The following is a 17,104-nucleotide window of genomic DNA, read 5'->3' on the forward strand; positions in this document are numbered from 1 at the left end:
TCTTTGCGCAGATTGGTGCTGGTAAAGTTTTTTTGAACAGAAGATTTCCACTGTGTGTGGAACGGAGTGTTTTAATACAGGGTGATGAGGACAGAGCCTAAAGTGTTTTGCTTTGAGATGTGTACAAATATGATTGCACTGTAGGACTGGAATATTGTAAATGTTGGAAAAATCTTGTGATACCAGCTTTGAAGGTCTTAATTTTTTGCTGTCATAAAAGAACAGGATTAAAAAGAGTCTTTATTGTTGATTGTTGATCATGTGGTTTTGATGTACTTAGTTCTGTCCTTCAGAGCTGCCACTGATCTTGCAAGGGCCTGAAGGATTTTTTACTTTTCTTCATGTGTAATGTTCACTTCTGGGTGTCCGTTGTTTGTTATTATGGGGGCTTGGATTTGATAATCAGCTGGTCTGTCTGTCCTTGCTTTGTCTAGCTGTGAAGATCAGCTGATTTACTACTAAAATATATAATTCTGAATGATAATTTTCTTGTTTGAATTCATGGTGAGAAATACGTCACTTTGCCGTACTTCCAGAGCTATGAGGAAATTCAAACGACCTATGAAGTACTGTTTTCTGTGCTGTGAAGAACTGTGCAGCACGAGAGGTCATATTTAGTATTATAGTAATTTTGTATATTATTATATTGTAATCAATGAGTTCTGTATTTCTCTAAATATTTTGTGAGATGATTGTGGAATCCTCGGAATCCTGTTTCCTAAAACAGATCCCAGCATTTTAAGGCCCTTGTTTATGCAGTCAAATTATTATTATTGATTAATCTATCTTAATCTCAGTGTTTGTAATTTCCATATTCCATAAAATACTTGAAAATATAGCAGCTGCTGAACATTGTACTTTTGCTTTTTCCCTGTCAGTATTCCCCAGGACTTTACCGTGACTGCCTTAATGATCCATGGTCACAGCTGTGACAGTGTTGAGTCTTAAAGCTTCACCTGTCTTACCTTCCTGTGATTGTTGCTGAGAAAATCTGTGAAAGCAACTGGTGCAGTAGCACTTGTATAATGTCAGAGCTCAGTAATCCAGCATTTAGAATTTTCCTGGTTTGTTTTTAGGTAGCAGTCAATGTGTAAAGCTCTGTAAATGTCTCAGTAAACATGTCTAACACCAGAGAGCCTTTCAGAAGCACTGGTGCAGTTGTGATGTACTTAAGTGCACCAAGAGGCTGAATCTGGGGTATAATAGAAGATCCTCTGTGTAATTTAGCAGACTTCAACATATGTGCCTGTTACTGTGCTGCTAAAGGTGGCAGCTGAGGAGAAGGAAAGTGGGAGGTGTGAGCATGGGAGACAGCAGCATTGAGAGATCTGGTGCATCCCAGCTCTTGTGCCAGCACTCTGTGGCAGCCTCTCCAGCTGGATAAACCCTCTGAGATGGAAGAGACTCTTGGGTTCTGTCAGAAGTGTGGAAGTGTTTTGGGTATGAAGCTGTTGAGTCCTGGAGAAATTAGATCAGGGCAAGGGTATAGAAAGCTGGAAAGTAAGGCACTGTATTGCATGGAAGGGGAAGGAAGCAGAAATTAAAATTGTATTGGAATGCTTGCACTGTAATAAAATCATTTGCAAAAGAAATAATATCTGTGATTCTCCAGAAGAGAATCTCTTCTGGAACTATCTCTAGAGGAAATACAGGTGTTGGGGTTCATGAGGTTTTCCAGGTAGACTGATGTCCATATCCTCTCTCACCTTTTTCAACCACTGAATGAAATCAGCATCCATTACCCTGCTCTAGAGCACCCTCATACTTTATCCTGTCCAGCCTCAGTAGCAAATAATCTTTCTTGCAAATAATTAAACTTAGTTTGAGCTGGAATTTATTGTCTCTGTGCCTTCAGAAAAGCTTGGATGGAGTGTATTTTGTGTATTTAGACTTTCCAGTCGCCAGTAATTCTGAGAATGCATTTTTCTTACTAAAAATAATTTTTTAAAGTTCAGCCTTTTCCTTTTGCAGGGACTACACCCATTCAAACCCATTCAAACTATTCTGGTAAAACCTTTTTATTTTTCTTAAAGCATATATTGCAAAACTCTTAAGGGATAATCTAAAAATTCCACTAAATGGGGCCACAAAATGTTGTCTAGTGAAAGATCACGGAATCCTGGGATGGTTTGGGTTGGAAAGGATCTTGAAGATCATCTAGATCCAAGCCCTCTGCCATGAGCAGGGACATCTTCCACTAAACCAGAGTGCTCAGAGCCCCATCATAGGACTTCAGGCTCTATTCAAATGCTGTTTTAAAAGGTTTTTTGCAAAACATCAATGGTTTTTATTTTAGTGGCCAAGTGTGGCAGTCCTTTGCTGGACACTTTGTACCATGGAAGGGAAGTGCATTCTTTCATTCTATCCATTAGTGAATTTATCTGTTGTGCAACATATATGGTGGACATATTATATAGAGTACTTACTTTGGCGGAATTGCTTGAGTTTTCTGCAGCTACCTCAAAATCAAGATAAATAATACTGGTGCCCTTTCAGTGTCTGTAAGTTTAATGTTAGAATGTAACTAAGGGCAGGCTTAGAAATTTGTGTAGGGATGGAGCAGCTCGAGTTGTGATTCAAGTGCGCACATTCAGTCTGTAGCTCAAATGTCGTTTGCAATGGGATCAGATCAAGTTTGAGCCAGCTGGTTCAGTAATGATGAGTCCTGAGTTCTTTTCCAAAACATGTTACCAACTCAGAAATTCAAGATTTAATTTCAGCAGCCTGATAATTTCTCTTTGTCTACTGAACAGTGTTTTTTTTTCAAATGAAGACCAAAGTCGTGGAAAGATACAAATATTACCAAGACAGAAGTAAAATATTCTCCTTTGAACTTTCCAGTATATCCCTTCAGTTAATTTTGACAGCCTGCCTATAAAAATATATGCTGTGTTTCTTCTGGAACATTCTGTTCACAACTGGGTGAAGCCTGGGAGAAGTGAGGGTTCAACCAAACTGCTGCTTGCATAAGAGGAAAAAATCTCAGCATGGAGATTTTATTTTGTTCTGAAAAATATTCTTTTGATTATTAATTATTTTAAAAATATTACTTTTAATCTTAGCTAAAGCTGTTCTTTTCTCCCTCATATCAGACTGTATTAATAGGATTTTGGGAAACTGCTTGTGTTCCTTCCCTGTTGCACATAGGGGTGTTTGCTTTCATATTCTAGCTTGATGCAAATAGATTTTCTTTAGGACCACATGTTCATTGCCCTAAACTTTAATGTAAGCTCTGACTTTATCAAGAATAATTCTGTGAAAACATTTCTGTATTGCTGAAATTTATGCTCTGAACTATTTGAGTTACAGTTTTGCATTTTTCAACCTCTTCCCTCATGTTTACCTTTGTTTTCTCATACTCAGTTGCAAAGTCTTTTCACTGTACAGAGAGATTTCTTCATGGCAATATAACCAGCCATGCAGAAAATACTCAGGTTTGTTCCGCGTGGACAGGGAGGAGATCAGAGTACACACACTCACATTTCACAGATGGCAGCCAGGAGCTTTCCCCAGGAGTGCTCACAGACTCACACACAGTTGTTCATTCTGAGAGTGAGCCAAGGTGTGCTCACTCTCAGATCCTACATCTGACAGTGGGTCCCTACAGGTTTTTTTGTCTGTGACACTTGGGTATGGCTCTGCTCTAGCTGTGTGTCCTGCTGAGAGCATCATGAAGCACCTGTGTGCCCTGCTCAACCCCGTGGCTCCTCACAGGTCTGTTACTGGCATTCACTCACATCACTTTCCAGGACCCAGCCAGCTTTTACTGACTCAATTTTCTTTTAGGCACCTTTCAAAGTAACTCAGAAACAACACAATATTTATTCTTTTATCCTTAAATATAAAATATATGGAAGCTGTAAGTAAAGTAGAATAATTTGCACATAATTCCCATACTACAAAATATCCTCCTCATCCACAGTGCAGCTGAACCTCTGACTTTCTGAGCTGGGATAAACAGCTTGCATCTTGTGACATATTCTTTCACTCAGTCTGTCAGCTTTTTCAGTGATGTACAGCTCCTACAACTCATCTCTTCAGACATCTTTCTGCAAGGCTGATCTTTGGTCTGTGTTGTTTAATCTCCCTCTTCTCAAGTGCAAAACAGAACCTCTGATGCCATCTGAGAATTCCTTTCACAAGTATGAAATTGGCTCCTCAAAGAGATGATTCTTATCTACCTACTTCCTTTCTGACCATGTTCTATAATGATCTGTTTATATGTAGAGTTCTTTAATTATCCATCTGTTCATGCTGGCAGCAGAACAAAATTGAACAGGCTGACACAATGTAATGCAGACATTTTACCAGCTTGTGGAAATGTTGGTCCTTACAGTCATAGTGGGATTACATATTGCCCTTTATTTGCATGTGGTACAGTCATGGTCCATACCTGTCAGGATTTGGATGTCCCAGACTAGATCCGTATCTCTAGATAATTGATCTATATTCTGCATGACTATTATTCTTCCATTTCTGCACTTGGCTGTTGGCTTGTGGAAGGTGTTCATCCTGATCAGTCAGTTCCTGCTGTTCTCTCTTAGGCAGCCCATGCTGATTTACACCAGCTCCCCACACAAATCTGGAAGACCCCATGAGGAAGATCTTTCAAAGGCTACAACTGCAAAAAACCCCTCTCAGTTCCATTAGCACCTGGTTTTCATACAAAGGCACAGATTTAAGCATCAGTGTTTTTGTAACTTTGCCATCTGAGTCTACGTCATTATCCAAGTTTTAGTAACAATTCTGTGCTTTTCCTGTTTCCGTTCTCTCCGCTTTTTTAACAGAAGATGAAGCCAAAGCCAAATGCCTAAGGTGGCTCCTGGCCAGATTTGGTGGCAGTAATAGTGTGCTCAAAGCAAGCATTTACAGCTTTGCATCTACATCTCAGCCTGCATCAGCTAGTGATCCTGCAGGGCTTCATCCAAACTCCTGCACCACAACTGTTTTATTCTAATTCAGATTTTTTCCTCTTTTTGCACCATTTACCCATCAACTGTCATTTAAATGTACAATGCTTGTCTTTAGCAGAGCCTGGATTCCAGTTAGGAACTGGGGCTTGGGTTTTGTTTGCCCTCTTAAAAATACACCTCAGTTCTACTGTTCTGAGCTGGCTTTTCTCTGTTTTTCAGTTAGTGTATTACTGAAAATGTGGCTCTTCCAATGACTGTACTTCTGAATGAACTCATCAGGAATGGCTTAAATCAATCATTGCTGTAAGTCTAAATGCAAAGTAGAAGCTGAGAGTACATTAACAAAAAGCTTTCATTCTTGCACAAAGTTTTAATTAGCCATCCTATTGATCTTTCCAGTTCAGTGCCTCACAAAGGACCCAAAGCTTTCCTTTATGGACCCGTGTTTCCGTTAATTTGATTTCTTTCTTTTTTTTTGGCACAGAATTCAGACAAAAACTTCACTGCTGCTGCCACTAGAATTATATATACCAGTGTTATAGAAATAAGTAGTTTGAAGGGTAAGAAGTCAAAGGAGGAAGCACACCTGAGAAAATGCTCTGACTACAGATTTTGACCTTTGTTCAAAGTTGCTTCCTGCTACATTTTTGTTTGCAGCTCTGCTAGGGCACTGATATTGCAGAAGCACAGTTCTATGGCAACAGTGCTCATCTTTCCACCTGACTTTGAAGCAAGGGCTTGCAGAGAAGTAGATTATTTAAATATACATGTATATATGGAAAAAAAACAAACGGCCCCAGACTCTGGAAGTTTTCTTACAGATTCCACTGTGAGTACTAGAACTGACCATCTTTTTTTCTTCCAGTACTGCTATCTGTAAGATAGGCCAAGTTTGGGTTCTAAAGAAGGAACAATTGCCCTTTTTTTGAAGAAGTAAAAAACCAAACCAAAACCCACAAGCTAAAAAGCAAAGTGCATTGACAGTTTTTTTTGAAGAGCTAATATTACTGAGAGCCACTTTGATGGGTCAGGGCTGCTTCTGGTATTTCAAGGTGATTGTTGGCAGGGGTTTTCCTTCGGCACCTGTGTATGACTTTAAGTACTTCATCCTTGCAAGGTTTATGAAAAAATAGTATAACTACCAAACTAGCACAGCTCTCACAGAACAACACTATTTCTGCAATGTTCATCACAAGCTCGTTCTTTGTGGTTCCAATGCTCCTGTGCAGTTTCAGTGCTGTCCTGAAGAGAATCATGACGTTATAGAACAGGCGGCAGATGAACGTTGTCGCGCTGATCGCGTACACAGCGGGGTAAGTGCGCATGTGCTGCTGCAAGGATGGAGCTTCTGGTGCTTCTTTAGCCCACAGAACAATAAAACAGAGGATCTGGAGCAATGATGGGATTCCAAACCCAAAGATGAATTTAACAATCTCATATGCAGGCCATGCAAATAATGGATCCAACTGGCAGTACACTTCCAGGTGATAATCATCAGTGCCAACCAGCACTGCCTCTGTCAGGGACAAACAGAAGGTGCATGTGAGTACAAGCCCAACACACAAGATGGGTCTTTGGGTGGCTTTGCAAAGAGCAGTTGATGGTGGAAATCTCTTCAGTAATAGTGTGAGAAGTGTCAAAATTAAAACATACTGAGAATTGAAATAACCAAAGTTGAAAAAAAATGACAGTATGCTACAGACAAGGTGGGTTGCTGTTAAATAGTCAGGTCTACTGATGACAGTAAAGGAGAAAAAAATCATTATGATATTGCTGATGGTGAAGTGTAGAAGAAGTAAGTCCAAGCTTTCTCTGTTGTTCTGCAAATGATTCTTTATGAAAATGATCAAAATACATATGCCAGCTATTAATCCAGTGGGTACAAAAAAGGCAATGTAACAGTGCATAACTCTGGATATGATGTTTTGAGAAGTTATGACAGCTTCAATTTCTTCTGGGGAATTGAAAGACTGGCTCTTGCTTGGGTAGCTGATCCACGTCATGTTTTGAGAAGTCATCCTGCTTTCCACACTGTGCTTATTTTCTGTTCAACGGTGTTTGAAACTGAACTGGAAAAGGAAGGTGAAACAAGTTTTAAATTACAGCTTTAATGCCTATTTTTGCATTGAATATATTATGTGCAGTCAGGCGTATGAACCATTTGTTCAGAATAAATGCAGTAATTTCTTGGTGGATTTTACGCTCCTGTGTTATTACCCAAGTTAGCTTGAAATTATTTTTAACCAGAGAAATCCGCCTTTTTATTTTTGATGTGGTTCCTGCTCTTACCACTCCCTGCTTTTCCTCACTCGGTACAGCTCAGCTTTGTGGACAGCCAGGATCCAGCACACTGATGTTGCCTGTGGAATATATGGAATATTGGCTGTTCAGAGGGTGAGGAAGGAGCTGGCTCTGTTTAGGTGGAGCTGTTTTTCCTCCCCATCTCGCCAAAAAAGGCCAAGGCGGTTTGCAGGGCAATCCAGTGTGTGGGCAGCAGCTCCAGACACAAAAAGCTCCACTGTGCTGTCACAAGGGTGGGAATTTTGTATCATTTGAACCCAGCTGCAGTCTCACACCACATACTGAGGAAAATGCAAAGATAATCACAATATGAGGCATGAGCCACATTCCTTTCTTTGTTTTAGTTTTGCTTCCTTTCTGTTCTGAAAAAAAGCCTTTCATAGCTGCAGTCTGTGCTGGGGAGCCTGTATAAAATTAATGAGAGTGTTTAAGAACTGTTATGAACAAACTGCTTTTATACCAAAACATCTTTATACATTAATAACACTGTCATTTCTTAGATGTAGCTGTTGCATAAAATGGCAAAAAATAATGCTTTTCTGCATGCTGAACTTTGAGAAAACGATTACTGGTGCATTATAAACCTGTTGATAAAGTTTTAGCAAGGATCATTTATTACAGCTGCATTATAAATTCCTGGAAATAGGGAATTTTGAGAGTAATATGGTTAGGCTGTTAGCTGTAATGACTCTGTGATATGTTGATACAATGATTTTGTTACTGTATAAATGTTTGGAGGCTCCTTTTCTTTTAAGCCAAAAAGCTTTTATGAGAACATTGTATGCACTTGTGAAAAACTGTAATGGATATGGATATATGCATTTTCCAGACTACCTAAAATCATAATTAGCTCAACTTCTAAGAGGAAATTCTGTGCACCTGTACTGATTGATACAGAAAATAACATACCTTTTTTAGTTGCAAAGATTAAATATATTTAAACATGAGATAATGAACCCACTATTCCTAATTAATTTGGAACGTCTGATTAAAGATGTTCCTCAGCACTGGAGAAAGTTAAACAAATAGGCATTTTTACTGTGTGGAATGTTTTCTGGGGAAAGAATCTTTTTTATTCACTAATATTCCAACTTTGTATTAGAGTTTTGTGTTTTTATTGTGTTCTGTTTTACCTAAAGCTGGTCAGAACAAGCAGGCAAAAACAAGACTATGGAGTTCTCCCTACAGAAGTTTCTAAAAGTCACAGTGACAAGAAACTGCATGCTTAGTTGTACATAATGTCTTTTCCATAAGGGGATTCTAGTGATGTTAACTCTTAAAATGAAAGTAATGTTAAATTGGTAAAAATTCATAGAGATGCATTAATGTTTTTAAGCAGTGCTCATTATAGATAAATCAGTGTCTTAATACTGTTTGACAGTTAATTTATGGTTGTTACCTCTGACACTACTTCACATTTCTGATGTTTCTAATCTCTCCTCAAAATTGGAATTCTAATACTGGTTTTAATTAGAAAAGTTGACTTATCAAAGTGGCTTTGATTAAATGTGTATGTAATCTTATATAATTATAATTTCATTTATAGAAAAGCGTGGAGTTATGTTTTGATTCAGCAGTGTTCTTTGTTCCTTTTTAAAGACAGAGCTTCTTCCTTTGTAGAAAAGGTTATTTTCTGAGAGATTGCACTGCAGGAAGCACTGATACACCCAGGGAAGATGTTTTGTGTTACAGGTGGTCTTGCAGAGACAAGGTTGGCTGGTCAGACTCTGTGCCAGCCTCTGAGCTCAGGTGCACCATGTAGGAAAGAACTGATGGGCAAGACAGGCAGAAGTCTCTGAAGCAAGTTAAGAGTCAATATAATTTTGAAGCTTAAAAATAGTTTATTAGATATGAGAAATTTTTGTGTATGATATTTTAACTTCTGCAATTCATTTCTTCTTAAATACTTGGCAGAGTCTCCAGGATGAAGAAAACTCTATGTCAAATTTTGATCTTTTGTTAGGAGAGAGATTTGAAGCTTAATCTGGTGAAGGATTGAGCATCTGAGAAAGTCTGTTATCATCCCACACTGTAGATTCAAGGTCTGGGAATATTTCCATTTAGAGCTGTTCCACCAGAGCCTACAGTGTTACCTGCAAATTCCATCAGGCTTTTTGCAGGGCTGAATGGAGGAATTCAGTTTTGGTACTGTGAACATCTCCATTATCTTCTCAACAACTTCTATGGGCCAACTAAGTGTGCTCACTGTCTTTGCAGAGAATCTCAGAATAATTTAGCAACATTCAACTTTTCTGGTTACATCATTGCAGAGGAAACAAAGGCCATAGTTTGGGGTTTCACAGGAAATCCTATGGCCTTAATGTCAAATTACTGGGGGGGGAAAAAGATACCAAAACTTGAATAAATGTGCTCTGGACCTGGCCTTGGTACTGATGCTAGGTTCAATTATGACCATAGCAATGTATTTTTAATTTTATTTAAATACTCTTTAGGCATTTGAAACAAAGTAAGGCTTAATGCAGCATATTCCAGTAAGTGCAGCTCACTGTGCAAGCAAGTGCAGCAACTGGGTTTCTCTTCCTGTACCCACCTGCTTGCACACTGTGGTGTGTTATCACAGCCCAGCAGTGTTAAGCAGAGGCTAAGGATGTGTTTTGCTCTCATTTGGTGTCAGCACGGGTGTCTGAGACAGTTTCATTTGCAACCACAGAAACAACATTATTGTCAAATAATTAACATTGATGCTTCCCCGCCATCTAAATATTATTATGTTCACCTAAGTGTATGTCTTTTAAATTACCTTGTCTGAGGAAGGGTTTAAACTGAACAAAAGGAATCTCTTTAGGCTAGAATTAACATGCTCACTTTGGGGAAATAACAGTGCAACTAAATATTTATAATTATAATCAGTGTAAGTATCAGAATACTGAGCTAAGGAAAAAATTTTAGCTGTGCTATTTTAAAGGCAATCACCTTGGGATTCTCACACAAACAAAATTTTACCAAAAGAGCAAGCTGTTTGCGGCTTTGCTGTGGCTAGTCAGTTTGAGCATAAATCTTTTTGTGAATTCAATAAAATGTTTATTACAGAAGAAGAAATATCTCCTAGCAGTTTGTAGCCAATTCTGAAATATTTTCAGTTTGGCAAATAAGATTAAAGTCAATGCTGTAGTTATTAACTTTCCCCCTGAAATTATTCCTAGAAGCTTAAAAGAATCACAGTGATAATGTCAGGAACTCTTTAATATTTGGTTCTGGTGTCTCACTATTAAAAAGAGCAAATGGCAATTTGGAGCTCAGGTTGTGGTAGGAAAGGCTCCTGTGCAGGGGGGACAAGCAGACATGGCCAGTTCTTCCTACAAGCTGAATCACACCCACATTCCCTCTGAAAGGGTCCCCTGCACATTTCTGACTTCCTGACAATCTGATTTTTTATCTTTTTAATGTTTTGTCTCTTCATAATGATTCCAGTGAAATCTGAGGATACATATCACTTTCCAAGATGCATTGTTCACCACCTCATGAAGTGGCTGCATTAGGGTTTCCAATTGGGCCCCACTAGAACAGCCTGACTCCCCTGCAGCCTCTGCGACTGATGGGATTGGAATGGTCCCAGATGGCACAACCTCTCTGGGTTTTTGTTGTTTGTTTGTTTACATTACTGTGCGTAGCTTTCGAGATTCCTATAAGGTGCTCATCTATCATGTAAAACAGCTCTTAGAAATTATCTTTCCACTTTTAAAACATTCCCAGAGCATCAAGTTCATGCTTGGAATAACAATGAATGATGAAGGGATGAAGGAGCTCACTACTTCTGCTGTAGTAGTATTAATGTTTGTAATTTTTTTCAGACTACTGGTAGTACTAATTTAATTTAATTTATAATAAAAATATATGTTCCATGGGAGCAGCAGAGGGTGGCTTATTTCTCACATGAGGTTTTATTTCAGAATATTCATACAGCTGGCCACATTTTTTTTTCAAAATACTTAGAGTTTCTATCATAAAAAAATATAGGGAATTTATTATGTCATTTTCCTTTGCTGTGAGAAGATCTCGTATTCCCTCAGTTCTTGTCTGGTTCTTGGATTTACTGCAGGGACATTTTTTTTTCAAAATGCATGTAATGTTTATGTTCTGCTGTGGTGTGGGTGGAGGGGGAGACGACAGCAGACAAGTCCTCAACTCTTTTACTGGAATCTGTCTGCTTACAGTGCAAACACCTCAAGACCCAAATTATTATTTTTTTCTCTTGCAACATACTGTGACATAAACTGACTTTTTTATTTTCATTTAGTCACGGTAACTATGGTAGAAGCCAGGTCTATTTCTGTTTGGTTTATGATTGGTTACTGAGGGAAATTTGCAATATGCTGCTTGGTTTATCTTTGTGTTGTCATGCTTCAGTATTTTGTCCCTTTATCTCAGGTCCCTCTTACTTTATTTTGCTATCAGTCATGTCACAAATCCCTACTTAATGTCATGTGGCCTCACTTTTTCTTTTTGTTTTCCTTCTTTTTATCCCTGTTTCCTCCCTATAATTCAGCAGTTAAAGCAAATATGTTTGATTTTCACTTTCTGAAGCACAGTGAATACATTCCCCTTCACTTCCAACGCAGTGAGCACAGTATTCAAAAAGCAGTTTAAAAATAGCAAGTTGTGAAAGGACTTTCAGTGCTGAGGGGACCTAGCCCCTAAGATTCCATTTGGTTTAGGTTGCCCATGCTCACTTTAATGTTTAACTTTTGCAAAAGGGAAGGTTTCAAGGAGGCTTGTGTTTATTTAAAGTCTAGAAGGAAGAGTTCCTAAACCAGGGGAGTTTCTCCCTGGCAGCCAGAACTCTTCCTCTATAAAAGGTTTGGTAGGGCAGTATTTCTGCACTCTGTCACCAGCCTTTAGAAGGAAAATATTCATTCCTCCAGTCATAAAGCAATACACATAACATTGCTGGTGAAACTCTGCTGTTGGTAGGGATGTCCTGCAGTGACTTCAGATAACACGTGATGTGGGGAGAGGAGATGTCCTTTCTGCTCAACTGTGTCTGCCAAGGTAAAAGATGGGGACAGCTTGCAGTATATGAGACTAAAATATGAAATACTGTATTCATCTTTCTTGTAAGAGCTCAATTGCTACCGTTGGGCAAGTATCTGAAGTCGTAAAGACTTAAGAAATCCTACCCTTAACTTGTGGAAAAGTAGCAGTTCCTGAGAAACCGAAAGCTTTTGTTTTTACTTTTCTAGAATATAAAGGAGCTAACAGTGACTTAAACATAATTCCCAAACTGTTTCCTGTCCTATACAATGCCTGTAGTGGGGTTAAGATCATCTGACAGTGTCCATCCTTTAAAAGACTGGTTTTAGGCAGTGGTTGGAGTCGTTTGTCCACACGACTGAACAGTATTTCATCATCCACTTCCCATTGGTTCAACGGGAGTGAAGTACTTACTGGAAAAGTCTTCACATTTTCTCTACTTAATGCTCAGTTTTATCACAAATTTCAGCTTCATTATACATTTCTGCTTTTGTAGGACCTCTCCCAGATACAGTATTTTACTTTGTGTAGTTCAAATGTTGCTAAAAAAGGGAAAACTAACAACTTCAAATTTAAAGCTAACAACCTTTGCTTCTCTGTTTGAGGCTTTTGAATAAAACATTGTATATTCAAAGTAATATAAAGCACTTACCTTTTCAAGGAACTGTTCCCCAGAAGCAACAGGCTGAGCCTTTCACTGAGAAATGGCAGATGAAACACAATTATTGTTTGGAGCTTATAGCCCTTTCTATTTCTGTAGAAAGCAGTGTGTGTATATTACGATAACTTCTCAGCTGCTGTACATCACGATGAAGAATCCAGGCGCTTGCTGACTAAAAACTGCAGTTCTGTAGGGGAAACAGGAACTTTGCTGAAGTCATTCAAACCATACACGTTGCATGTTTAGCAAACCTATGGTTTCATCATCATGTGACTTTAAAGTTCAGATTCTCCTCGGCAATGAGATATTTTAGAACAGAAAAGTAGTGTTTGTCCCTGCCATTTCTAAGTATGTGAGGCCATCCAGTGGATTTTTTTTTTCCTGTTCATGAAGTAATCCTACGCTCACTGGCCAGCCTTTGCAATTGCATTTTTTCCCCGTGCGCTGTGTGAAGTGCTAGAGGTCTAGAAAAGGAAAAGCCTGTGGAATAAATACCACACCACGCCCTTTGCTTAATACAACAAAAGCTCCACACAAAGCAGGGCATGTCAAACCATTAAGATCCCTGCTTAAAATAGGTGTATTTCTATTTTTCCAAGGGCTCTGGCTGTTGGAATATTCTTGTATACATGCAATAAATTATTTTTCCAGATGCTCTGCAATGACCACGAGGTGTTAAAAGACATCCTTCATACTCCTTCCTTGGAGTATGAAGGATGTTTTTTGGGTCTGGATCAGCATCAGTCAGTGACTGTGTTGAGTAGTGTTCTTAAAACCTCAGATATAAATAAGCAAGAAAGGGTTGGCTCATGTTTTTTTTTTTTTTAGTGCAGCCTGTCTGGCTGGGATGTGTGAGTAGCTGCATGTTTTCCTATACCAGCTCATGGGGAAGGGCATTTCTGTTGTAAACTTTCAGTAACCTGCAGTGGCTTTTGTGGGTTGAGAGAGTAGTTTGTGACTGTTCATCAGCACTCTGTTTTCTTGGCTTCCCACTTGTTGCACTTTAACAAGGCTCATTGAAAAACACATGGAAACTGCCAAAACACTTCAAACAAGTGAAATGAGACAAATGTGTATGAGTCTGAATTTCAAAATCAGAGCTGTGGATTACCTGGGGAAGATATTTTAGCACTTGGTCTACATTTTGAGCTTCCTTGAGAAGTTGGGTTGCAGCAATAGCTCAGAAACATTTCAGTTTTCAGGTTGAAGGTTCACATTTTTTGTGAGGTAACTCTCCTCTCGAGCAGTTCTTCAGTAGTTCAGGACTCTGTGAAGTGTGATTTCCAATGGGCTTTATTCAGAATACTGTAATTCACACAGAGCCTTTGGTTTTGATCATCATATGTAGCAGTGTGTACCCATCATATTTGTTAGACTGGGTAGGTTGTTTATTGTTTCCCTTTTATTTACAGTAGTTCCTCCAAACTGTTACAGAAAACCTTGGGCAAAGTGGCAGTGTAGTGCAGGTGTTTTGTATGTAACATTTCCCTGTGAGCTGTACCCTAACCCAGGCTCATTCTGTTGACATTAAATTCTGATAGTTAAGAATGGTAAAGAAAAAATGTGCATTGTCATTACATGCAAATCAGGTGATTCTTTTCTTTTTCTGTTGGTTTTTCAGTAAAGATGCAAATACAAGTGTCACCTTTTTCTTTCTAGGACTCAGGGCTGTGCAGAGAGTACAGCAAACTATGTAGGCATAGTGAAAAGATTGTTTTTGAAATTGCAGAAAAATTTCAGCAAGGTTTTGGTCATCAACTTAACTCTTTAGCTTGCAGAACGGATCACTTGTGCACTCGATGCAGTGCTGAACAGTTTCAACATGGTTTTGTTGCTGTACTTTCCACTGAAGTCCTTTGAACAGGCCCATTATTGATAACCCTGGGCTCTGCTGGGGCAGGGTGGGGGGGAACTAAAATTATTTTTTGGCTGAGGGCCAGGAGTGAACTGATGGGGGTTTATATCTTTTTGAATTTGCCTTGGATGGGTGTACACAAGGATATCTGGCTGTGCCCTTGGTGTTCATTAGTAAAAGAGAGGCAAATCAATGATTGCATGAATGTGAGGAGTATTCAAAGCGCTCTTGACAAAGGTTTCAGTGACTGTGAGTTAATGAGCAGTCGGTGAGCAAGGAGTAGCTCCCGTGCAGAGATAAGCCCTGACACAGCAGAGCTGAGGCCACTTTTCCTGTTACTCAGTAACCTCAGCTCTGACAATGCCTGGGCTGGATAAGCAGAGCTCCAAGGGAACTCATCCACTAAGACAAAATTGTATAAATAGAACCGGAAAAGGGAAAAGAGAGAAGCTATTTCTTACACCTCCCATCTTGAAAAAGTAATCAGAGACAAAGCTCCCATCTTTAAAATGCATTCACCTTTACACGCTTTAGTTCATACTTGGTCTGAAGCATGTATTAAACATCATTATTCAGTGGTATTTAGGGAGCAAGAAGATGTTTCCTACTTGGAATCGGATGCACGTACCACAACACAATTTCAGAATGGTGAACAGCTTGAGAGACTCACACATCAGAAAGCATCAGATTTTACATCACATTTTACAGGTGGAGAAGCTTGGCTACTGAGGAATTTATTCTTCCAAGGTGATGGAATAAGTTGAAAGCCAGAGGAGAAATAGAGGTTAGAAAATAAAAGTTTCCCAAATATATTCTTTATTCTGTTTAGACTTTGCTGATTCCCATCTCGATAGCTGCAATTCTGCCTCATCTACAGAAACAAAAGAATTTTTGAGGTATGTTAAGAGCTCCCAGGTGGAGTTTCAGCAGCAGCTTGCTGTGCTGTTACTGTCAATATTTTAGTAAAAGAAAAGTAAAATATTGCTGTTGTGTGACCAGTTGCATCTTTCCTTAGAAAAAACAATAAACCAGTTTGTTTAATTTGCTTAAATGGTCACAGGATACAAGTCATATGAGAGTAGTGGCAAGCAGACTAGTGCTCAGTGGTATAAAGGTTTCACAAAGCTCCACAAATGGTTACGTGATTGTGTTTGGGATGATGCATGATGTCATAACTATTTTCATTAGTGATTTATGGATTAATGATTTTTTTGGTGAAGTTTCTTAGCATGTATTAATTTCCTTGCTATCAGAGGAAAAGGTTGATGTGTGATAATGATATTCTGGATAGGATGGAAGCAGGAAAGGTGAAGTTACAGAAGTGAAATATTAGTGAGATGCTGGGGCAGTATTTAGGGATTGGCTGATAACATGTACAGCCACTAAGCACCTACAGTGTGCTGAGGTGGGCAAAACTCAGGTTTATTTTTGAACACAGCTGTTCATATGGCAAAATAAATATCTCCAGTACTGAGTGACAGATGTTGCTATAAAGAAAGCAGATGTAAATTAATTTTTTTTTCCTAACGCCAATAATTTCTCTTAATTGACCCATATTACTGATCTGTTTAGCAGAGCACACATCCCTGACAGTAGGCTTAATTTAAAGTAAAGGCTCAAGAGAAACTTGTCTAACAAACACTGTTCAGTGTGTCTAGCTTGTGAGATACTGCAGCCATGGTGATTTCAGTCTTTTTATTCTCCAGTTTCAGGCAGATCCATTCTGTGTAGTATTGTGGAGATGGTGATCCTGTCTTGCTCATCTTCCTTCTGAACAATCCTGATCAGCTCTTCAGCAAAGAGCTGCAATGCTCAGTTGAGCATTAGAGCTCGTGTTTGCTTGGTGCTGCATCAGACAGCCCCAGGGTGATCACAGATCCATCCTGGAGGGCAGAGGCTGCAGCAGCCAAGGGCTGGACTGGATTCTCTGGGGTACTGATTATTGTTTGGGAGCTAATCCTGCATGAGGAGCCCAAAGTTTATTTTCAGACCACACTGTTGTCGTCTTCTCTCAGTTAACGTATCTTTCCTTGCCTTTTGGGTATAATGTTATTAAGAAAACCATTCCTTTTTAGAATGATAGGATTGTTTTGGAATATTAAATGACTGCTATTGCCTATACCCCAGTGTATTATGATGAAAAGCAGTTGCTTTGTTACTGGAATTTTGAATCAGGCAATACACTGCAATTTTGTTTCTAAGATGTTTTTCATCAACTGTCAAATATTTCCACCTTAGTTTTTCTTCTATTGTTGTTGTCTAGGAAAAAATATCTTGAGTGTGGGATATAAGCCACTGTGTTAGTCAAAGATTGCTTTGACTCCATTCATCTGAGCTTAAATATTGGGAGCTCTTCTTTGTGGCATTTTAAGACACTAAAGT

The 17,104-nt window shown here is 38.9% G+C and overlaps 2 protein-coding genes across 2 annotated transcripts in view; one reads left to right on the plus strand and one right to left on the minus strand.

Annotated features, from left to right (window-relative positions):
• The window catches only part of C17H7orf50 (chromosome 17 C7orf50 homolog), a 119,583-nt gene that overhangs the window by 19,147 nt on the left and 83,332 nt on the right, over positions 1 to 17,104 (plus strand). The gene's annotated exons all lie outside the window — the stretch shown is intronic.
• Positions 3,841 to 13,047, minus strand: LOC132080981 (uncharacterized). The gene is made up of 2 exons (XM_059484424.1): positions 12,859 to 13,047; positions 3,841 to 6,982 (listed from the first exon to the last, which is right to left on the minus strand). The coding sequence occupies exon 2, from the start codon at positions 6,929 to 6,931 to the stop codon at positions 5,918 to 5,920; it is 1,014 nt and encodes a 337-aa protein (XP_059340407.1). The 5' UTR covers positions 6,932 to 6,982; positions 12,859 to 13,047; the 3' UTR covers positions 3,841 to 5,917.

This window comes from Ammospiza nelsoni, chromosome 17 (genome assembly GCF_027579445.1).
Source record: "Ammospiza nelsoni isolate bAmmNel1 chromosome 17, bAmmNel1.pri, whole genome shotgun sequence".
Classification (NCBI taxonomy): Eukaryota; Metazoa; Chordata; class Aves; order Passeriformes; family Passerellidae; genus Ammospiza; species Ammospiza nelsoni.

Coding starts and splice junctions, on each gene's coding strand:
- LOC132080981 (XM_059484424.1), bottom strand. CDS start 6,931: ATGACTTCTCAAAACATGACGTGGATCAGCTACCCAAGCAAGAGCCAG.